Genomic DNA, 9,405 nt, shown 5'->3' with positions numbered 1-9,405 from the left:
AATAAAAGAAAATGCATAGGGCGCGCTTTAGGGCGCCCCACTGTAGGTGGGGGTAGGAGGATAAAACTGATGACGTGGCGCGCCATAGGGCACCCCACTGCTAATGGTCTAATCGATTCTCGTGCCCAAAACATCTCTATCTCTCTATATATACACTTACATAGAGTCCCTAGATGTATATATATACGTACAATGCTGCTTGTACAAGAATTAATGCTGAAAAAAACATGAAGATGATGAGCAATAATTTTATAAGCCATTTTAAGAAAAAGTGTCCACTCGTCATCCACAAAAGGAAAGCACATTTTTTAAATGACAAAGGACCACTACACTACATACCCCTAACCCTAAAACCATGCAAAATTTCCTCATTGCTTTTTGTGTGTATAAAAGGGCATTTGTGCATATCCCATGCAGAGAGTGAGAAGAAGAGACTAGAGACTATAGAGAGGGCAAAAATGGGGTGTGAAAGTTTGAACAAAATGAAGCCATATCTGGCTATGATAACACTTCAGTTTGGGTATGCAGGAATGCATATTATTCTGTTGCTCTCTTTCAAGAGAGGTTTTAGTCATTGGGTCTTCGTCGTTTATCGCCACGCAGTTGCCACCATCTTTTTTGCTCCTTTTGCATACTTTTTTGAGAAGTAAGATCTTCCATACTATATATTTTTATTTTCAACTAGTAATTCATAGTAATTATTTTGTGTATGATCTATTGTTCCATGCAGAAAAACAAGGCCCAACATGACGAAATCAATATTCTTCAAGATAATGCTGCTTGGTTTCTTGGAGTAATGCTCTTAAACATATTACTCCTACTAATCAATTTCACTTATTTCTACTCTGTGTTACTTACAAAGTAGTGAAATTTCCTACAGTTTGTTTGATTAATATCTTCTGCAAATTGGTAATTTCGTAATTATACACGTATCATGCGTAAAATATTAAACATCGAATATATAATTATATTTTTGTAGGATGCGTGCAATACATTATTTTATTTGACTCTCTCATCTTTTCATTTGATTGAATCGTTGTCGGGCACAAACTTTTCTATCACCCTATTATCCTTCCATAAACTCGATTTTGTGTTTTCACTTGAAATCGTAAAGTAATACTACTCCTTCTCACCTCCAATATATGTCCCACATTAACCCGACATAGATTTTAAAAAAGGTAAAGAAAAGTGAATTAGAAATTTTATTGGTACATAAGTCCTGTTTTTATATATTAGTTTTATAATATAATGTGAGAGAAAATGAGTCAGTGAAATGTGAGGTCATTTACCAAAAGAAGTAAAAATGAAGTGGAACAATTAATAAAAGGCGGACTAAAATGAAAAACTGTAACACGTGAAAGTCTTCTCTACATTATTGTCTCTCTTACTTTACCTTCTCTTCACTTTAACTATTTATTATATTTTTTCAAAACGAATGAAGAAAATGAAATGTGACAAATTTTCGGGGACAAATGGAGTATTTATTGCGCCAAACTTTTATGAGTATCACCCAATCATATTTTTGGTAACTGTTAAATTATTAAAGTCGATGTCTTTACTTTGTTATTATAAACAGATTTAACAGTTTTAACGTATATATTTTTCTAAAGATTCTTTACTATGCATATACCTTATTAGAAGTTAGTACTATTTCATTATTATAATATCGTTAACTTTACTGCATGCATATAGAATTGATAGATATGTGGTATTTGGAACAATTTCTGAAAATTGAAAAAACGAAATTATAGGCCAGTTTTGGACCAGAACTTGTACGGCGTCGGAATCCAGTATACATCGGCGACATTCGCGGCAGCGACTGTCAATATTCTCCCCGCCGTCACCTTCATTATGGCTGTCTTGTTCAGGTATATACATTCAACTTATATATATCACCATCAAAATCAAATAATTCTGCAGGAAATTTGTTTAAGAAACTAGTGTATAATATTATGAAGAGAAATAACATTGTTATCATTTTTTTAATTAGAGGTGACATGCTATGTTTGCAACGATCTACAAAATTCATGTAATTAGTTAATCCATAAAGTTCCTTTAATAAATAAAATGTATCCATAATCTTTTTACTGTTGTTTTTAAAAAAAAAAACAATAATCCTAAAAGGAAAGAATGGCACTGCAGGATGGAAAAGGTGAATCTGAAAAAAGTGCACAGTTTAGCAAAAGTGATCGGAACGGCGGTGACGGTGGGCGGCGCAATGGTGATGACACTGTACAAAGGCCCCACCGTGAACATCTTGTTCTTGTCTCACGGCGGCAGCCACCACGAAGCCGCCAGCAGCTCGGCGGACGAGCACTGGGTCACCGGCACAATCATGCTGCTCGCTTCGATAGTCGGCTGGGCTGCCTTCTTCATTTTGCAAGTAATGTATACTACTCCCTCACTAAGGGAGACACTCTTTTTGAAAAAATAATACTTAAAATAGAGAGAAAATAAAGTAAGAGTTTCTCTCAACTTCAACTATTAAATATTATTTTAAAACGAGTACAAAAAAAAAGAACGTCTCTGTTAGTACCATAGTACTATTTTGAAAAGGGTATTAAATAAAAATTGATTGATATATATGATAAAATTGGGCAGAATAATACATTGAAGGAGTACCCCGCGGAGCTGTCACTGACGGCGTTGATTTGTCTGATGGGAACGGTGGAAGGCGGCATAGTGGCGGCGATAATGGAGCGCCGCGCGGCCGCCTGGGCTATTGGTTTTGATTCCAGGCTGCTCGCTGCTACATATTCTGTTAGTTCCGATCCTTCTTCAATTTCAACATCATTTCTATCTTGTTATATTATCCTAATTTTGATAGAACATCAATTGCTAACACAATTGGCCTGAAAAATCTTGAATTTCTGATTAATTCATGCATATATATAGGGACTTATATGCTCAGGAATAGCATATTACTTGCAAAGTGTGGTGAACAAGGCACGAGGTCCAGTGTTTGTAACATCATTTAGCCCTCTCAGCATGATCATCACTGCTATCTTGGGAGCCATCATTCTGTCCGAGCAACTCCATGTCGGAAGGTACTGTACTAAATAGACAGTTCTGAAACGTCACGAGTTTTAGAACACAATTGGTATAAAGAAATAAAATGAAAAAGTGATTTGCATAAAGAAAATAGTTTTATGGGTTGGAGAAAGTAATTAGTAACAAAATCAACAACTACTACTAGCCAAATGTCTATGATTTTGACTGACTTTATCGATTTTGAATATGGACAGTGTGATTGGAGCAGTGATCATTGTAAGTGGGCTTTACTGCGTGGTGTGGGGCAAAGCTAAAGAGGATTCCCCTTTGATGGGGAAATCCCAAGAGTTGCCAATTGTGGGAGACATGATTCCTTCAGACAATGGAACTGCCAAAATTAATCAGAAAATCAATTCCTTGGCTTGATCAGCTATGTATAATACTATCTCGATTAATGTTCAATCACTCATGTGTAAGAGTTGATTTCAATTGTTCAGTCTTCTGTTTTCAATGTTACTTTCCTTAATGTATTTTGATTTCATGTCAAGGTTTGCCCTTATATATGCATGTTTAACTCCCTATTTTGCCATTCTCTTGCAACATTACATAAAGTATAAGCTAGTGCAGGAACAATTATGATGAAGAGTTCAATCGGAAAATAACATACTTATGAAATTATTGTTCGATTTAAAAGATTGTATCTTATAATTAAATATTTATATGTTTGGTTCGTGAAATTGAATCCTACAATTTAATTAAATACTCGGAGAATTCATTAATAAGTTGGATCAGCCCATCAAAAAGGCCCAAAATGAACAACTGAATTACCCACCTGGTGATGCCAAATGTCGCTCCACGAGTGGCAAGTATAAATTTGTCGATGATGAATCACTCTGCGCAATCGATCATCCTCTCTGGTCTCTCGCTCATCTGGGCCTCGGAGTTGAGTGAGAGAAAAATAAATGGCGATGTGGGTTTTTGGGTACGGGTCGCTGATATGGAAAGCGGGTTTCCCTTACGATAAGCGGGTCGTGGGTTTCATCAACGATTACCGCCGTGTCTTCTACCAAGGTTTTATTTCATCTATTCCGACTATCGATTTTTTCTTCTCTCCTTTTTCCCCCTTTTTTAGGTCTAATTGGAGAGTAAAACGTACTAGTAGAGAAATGTAAGGTTTAATTAGCACATATCTTGATGTGGTTTTCAAGAAGATGTTCTTCTTGATTAATTTTTAAAATGTGATGATATCTTCTCAGAACTTGCAATTTTAGATGACAAGAAGTACACATAACTTAATGTAGACAGTGAAAAATTGCTCATATTTGAATGACACTGTTCACTGTATTTTGCATATCTCTGTGTGTGTGTAGAGTTTTGAACTGGGACAAAGTTAAGTGATGGTTAGAACTACCTAGTGAAATGTCAACTTGTTACTAAAGCATTCATTTATGCTATTTTAACACCTCATCCCCTAAAATCCATGATTCAAGAATTGGAACACTAATTTATGATTGTTTTTTTTTATATTTTTGCAGGAAGCACAGATCACAGAGGAACTCCAGAGTTCCCTGGAAGAACAGTCACGTTGGAACCTGCAGAGGGTGAAGTATGCGTAAGTTTCTCTCTTCTTTCTTCATTTATGCGTTTTATAGCCTATGCTTTTAGTCTCTTCTTCTCTGCTTCACAAACTTTTGTTCAGTATATTGCAGTCTGTACTTTCAATGCCAGTTTTGTAATAGGTGTTTTGTGTGGTTATGAAATCTGGTTATCCTTTTCATGAACTGCTGATAGATCTGAAGATGGACCACTGTAATTTCCGAAACAAACAGTTAGTTCTGATAGATTTCAACTGTATTAATCCGTGCATTTGAGTGTACGCATAAATCTGATTCGGATTTCATTTTTAGAGATAGTTTTGCCAACCCTCATCGGGATCATGCATAGTTGAGTGCTTTTGTTCTTTGTATAACAATCTTGAAGCTTTATCTTAGTTTCTGCATTTAGCACAGGATTACCTTAGTGCCACTGATCATCTTGACTACTTTTGTGGTGATTGCAGCATTTGAAGCCAACCAAACCATGCCATTTCTGTTTGCATCTTTTTCTTACTTCAGTCTTGTGCTTATAATCTCATCTATCATCTAAAATTCTGTGAAAATGATGTCACATCATATTCTTTCGCGATGTAATTGAATTTGACTAGTTTATAATATGCACAACAGTGGGGTGCTGCGTACAAGATAACCAACAAGGAAGATCAAATAACTGCATTGGAGGTTTGGAGCTTGAAATTTATATAGATTCTTTTTTTTGTAAGATCAGTCTTTTTATTTAATCTTCATGAACCATGTTTGTCTGTAGCATCTCGAGGTGAGGGAGAAGCAGTATGACAAGAAAGTTTATGTAGATTTCTTCACTGTAAGATCATTTTTTTCTTTCAAAACTTGTCATTGGGATTTCATTTGGGGCGTCTAATGTGTATCAGAGTTTGTCTTTTTAATTTGTTACAGGAAGCAAGTTCTTCCACCCCTCTGGTCTCTAATGTTATGGTGTAAGTTGCAGACGTTACTGAGTTCTACAACCAACTAGTATTTCTGTTTGAAATCTCACATTTCCGATTGTTCAGATACATCGCATCCGATGACAAGAAGCTGAACCAGAACTATCTGGGACCTGCCTCACTTGAAGAAATCGCCATGTACGCATTTTTCTTGATAATTCAATTCCTATCTTTCTCTAACAGCAAAGTATGTCTTGAGCACCTTTGGAGTTACAAATGTCGTTGGATATGGGTTTCGATCATGATGTTTGATAACCATCTAGTGGATCATACCATCTTTACTAGTACAATTTAATTTATGTTGGGATAAGAATGTATGCCTCAATGTTTTGGTCTCAGTTCCCTCTTTCTTGATTCTGCAGTCAAATTGTTAAGGCAAAAGGCCCCTCAGGGCCAAACACAGAGTACCTCTTCAAGCTGGAAAATGCCCTTGTCCAAATAGGTAAGATTGGCCGTATGCTGTAATTTAATTTCATCATAATCCAATGACTGGTTTCATTATTTTTTACATTTTTTGCGATTTCTAACCGTAGGATTTGAAGACAAGCATGTTAGAGACCTTGCGGATGAAGTGAGGCGGATACTCTCATTACAAGGGGAACTGGTTGATTATTGATTGATTGATTGATGATATGAAACACGAATTAATCTTGTAATCCCTTGTAATAAAACTTAATTATTTACCGAGAATGCTTGCATAAGGATTGCTAGAATGTACGAGATGATAAGGCCATTCGTACCGCTGTCTCTTATCCGTCTCTTAACCGTCTTATCTCTTAACTATTCATGGGCCCATTGTACTTTTCACTCCATCTCTTAACTAAGAGACAGCACTTGCAACCTTTCATCTATTATTCGTCTCTTAACCATCTCATCCCTTAACTATTCATTTAATTTCATTTTTTATTTTTATTTCCAACAAATTCAATTAATAAAAGCACACTTCATTAAATAAAATGAAATTACAACTTAAAATCCTAAAAAAAATACATAATTAAATTCGTGGTAAAATAAATAAAAAAAGACATAATTTAAAATACAAGTTTATAGAAATTGAGTAGAACTACTCCGCCGGCGAATCATCCCCCAAAGGCGGTGGCGATGCACTCAAGCTACCTGGAGACGGAATACCAATTTGTCTTGCCATATACTCAATTCCGGCAAGATGGGCTTGATATTGTGGAGGCGTCATGCGGGAAGTGTCCGCCATCGTGGTGGCCAAGTACATGGACAATAGGGTGTTCGAGCTCGAGACCGAGCCCGCCTGGCTTGATTCGCCTCGGCCCCTCCTCCCTCTAGCCGCCTTCGCCGCCTTGATCCCTTGCGGCCGACGGCGCCCACGGGAGGAGCCCCCTGCATCGGTGGTCGTGCCTTCAACCTCTTGTGAGGCAACCTCTTGTGAGGCGCTGCCTGACCGCCCTCATTAGACGAGTATTGGCCACCCGCCGTGTGCTTCGTGCGCTTCGAGCTTGAGCCCTGGCTGGACTGGACACCGCCAGCCCGCCTTTCAACGTCTTTGACGGCCTCCAAACATCGACATGTTTGAATTCTTTACCGTTGTCGTCAAAGAAGACTCGCAAAGCCGCTCTCATAATATCGGCTCCACTGGCTCCGCTGTGGTATTGAGCGGCTTCATTCTTGTAGATGCCGCAAAATTTTTTGACATCTGTCGACGCGGACAAAATGACTGCGGAGCATCTTCAGGGTGCGGCGGCGGGACCGAGCCGGCTTGTTCTCGTTGTAGGCGGCGGTGACCTTTTCCCAAAAACACTTGCGGGTTTGTTGATTCCTCGCGATGGGATCGTACGAGACGCTGACCCAAGCGTTGAACAGAGTCATTGTGTCCGCCCGGCTGTATGGATGACTGCCTATATCCTCCTCCTCCTCGGCCGCCTCCTCCTCTTCCTCCACGGCGTCGAATGCGTGACCCCTGGAGCTTCCACCGCCGCGTCCTCCTTCCGGATTGGGTTCATCCGGAAAATCCTCCCTAATTTGGGATAATCCCTGCGATTGTCCATACCTCGGAGCGGAGGGACGAGCGTATGCATCCACATCAAAATGAGATGGTTGGTACGCCGCTGGCGTCAACGAACCTGAACTGGAACCACCAAAGACATTGTACATGCCCCCCAATCGCCAAACGCGTTCAAGTCATATGCGCCGAAGCCGCCCTCGTTTCCGTCGCCGGACATTTTTGAGATGAAAATGGGAGTGAGATAAAAATTGGAGAGGAAATGGAGATAATTTGAGAAGAATAGATGTGTGTTTTTGTGTATAATGAGGATGAAAGAGGAGTATTTATAGAGTAAAAAAGAAAATTGTTGACGAAACCGGCGGTTTCTGACCAAAAACCGGCGGTTCAAGGAGTAAACCGGCGGTTCCGCCGGATTTCAAAATTTTGAAATTTGAAATTTGAAATTTTTTCTTTTTTTTTCTTTTTTTTAATCACATTTTTCCCCTATAAATACCCCCTCCTCTTCATTTTCTACTTATCCCATTCTTGTGTTGATAAGAATTTCTCTCTCAATCTCAATTTCTCTATTCTCCATCCTCATTCTCTCAAGTTGTTTACGTTATTTGCGCTCATAATTTACTCACGTTGTTCTTGTTCGCATTATCATATTCACATAAACACTACTCTCTATTCTCTACTTCCAATTTCCATAATATCATGTCTTCATCTCGTCGTGGTGGTGATCGGGGCAACGGTAAAATTGCAAATTACAACGGTAAAATTGCAAATTACAACGGTAAAATTGCAAATTACAACTTTAAAATTACAAATTACAACTTAAAATTTACAATTTACAACTTAAAATTACAAATTACAACTTCAAAATTGCAAATTACAACTTATTACTTAACATTACAAATTACAACTTTAAAATTACAAATTACAACAATTACAAATCGAAAAATTTAAATACAAGTTACTTACAACAATTACAAGTTACTTACAACAATTACAAGTTACAACAATTATAAATCGAAAATTTTTAATATAAGTTACAACAATTACAAGTTACAACAATTACAAATTTACAACTTACAAGTGTTGACAAAAAAGACTTAGAAGATCATTAAAAGATATTCCACCGCCGCGTCCTCCTTCCGGATTGTGTTCATCCGGAAAATCCTCCCTAATTTGGGATAATCCCTGCGATTGTCCATACCTCGGGGCGGAGGGATGAACGTATGCATCCACATCAAAATGAGGTGGTTGGTACGCCGCCGACGTCGACGAACCGGAACCGGAACCACCAAAGACATTGTACATGCCCCCCAATCGCCAAACGCGTTCAAGTCATATGCGCCGGAGCCGCCCTCATTTCCGTCGCCGGACATTTTTGAGATGAAAATCGGAGGTGAGATAAAAATTGGAGAGGAAATGGAGATAATTTGAGAAGAATAGATGTGTGTTTTTGTGTATAATGAGGATGAAAGAGGAGTATTTATAGAGTAAAAAAGAAAAAAAAAATTAAAATGACCGTTGAACGGTCATATGACCGTTTTTTATTTATTTATTTTTTATTAAAATCGAATTTTAAAAAAAATGATTTATTGCGTCAGCAATGACGACGCCCACTCGCGGGCCGGCGAGTGGACGTCACGCCTAGCGCCAGCACGCGCCACGTGGCGCTGGCGCGTGGCGAGCTGGGATGAGACGGTCGCCGAGACCGGGACGAGACGCGGGGCTGCAACGCCGTCTCGATGCCGTCTCGTCTCGCCGAGACGAGATAGAGATGGCAACGAGACGCGTTGCGGATGCTCTAAGGATTGCTGGTTGCTGATATTGAGATGCAGAAATTTATACACAGAGTTTCAGGGGTATTGGGCGGTTTCAGAGTCTGAAA

At 38.7% G+C, this 9,405-nt stretch overlaps 2 protein-coding genes across 2 annotated transcripts; both read left to right on the top strand.

The window, feature by feature from the left end:
- The first annotated feature begins 401 nt into the window (after nucleotides 1–401).
- Nucleotides 402–3,580, top strand: LOC121753720 (WAT1-related protein At1g44800-like). Its single transcript, XM_042148967.1, has 7 exons — nucleotides 402–646; nucleotides 731–793; nucleotides 1,752–1,868; nucleotides 2,143–2,383; nucleotides 2,602–2,760; nucleotides 2,896–3,047; nucleotides 3,246–3,580. Exons 1-7 carry the CDS (start codon nucleotides 459–461, stop codon nucleotides 3,415–3,417), a joined length of 1,092 nt encoding a protein of 363 aa, XP_042004901.1. The 5' UTR covers nucleotides 402–458; the 3' UTR covers nucleotides 3,418–3,580.
- Nucleotides 3,581–3,899: 319 nt separating this feature from the next.
- Nucleotides 3,900–6,284, top strand: LOC121753706 (gamma-glutamylcyclotransferase 2-3). Its single transcript, XM_042148953.1, has 8 exons — nucleotides 3,900–4,062; nucleotides 4,527–4,603; nucleotides 5,214–5,267; nucleotides 5,353–5,409; nucleotides 5,502–5,542; nucleotides 5,618–5,689; nucleotides 5,914–5,993; nucleotides 6,085–6,284. The coding sequence occupies exons 1-8, from the start codon at nucleotides 3,954–3,956 to the stop codon at nucleotides 6,165–6,167; spliced, it is 573 nt and encodes a 190-aa protein (XP_042004887.1). The 5' UTR covers nucleotides 3,900–3,953; the 3' UTR covers nucleotides 6,168–6,284.
- The last annotated feature ends 3,121 nt before the right edge of the window (nucleotides 6,285–9,405 follow it).

This window comes from Salvia splendens, chromosome 11, assembly GCF_004379255.2.
Source record: "Salvia splendens isolate huo1 chromosome 11, SspV2, whole genome shotgun sequence".
Lineage (NCBI taxonomy): Eukaryota > Viridiplantae > Streptophyta > Magnoliopsida > Lamiales > Lamiaceae > Salvia > Salvia splendens.
This window is presented reverse-complemented; position numbering and strand designations above follow the sequence as displayed.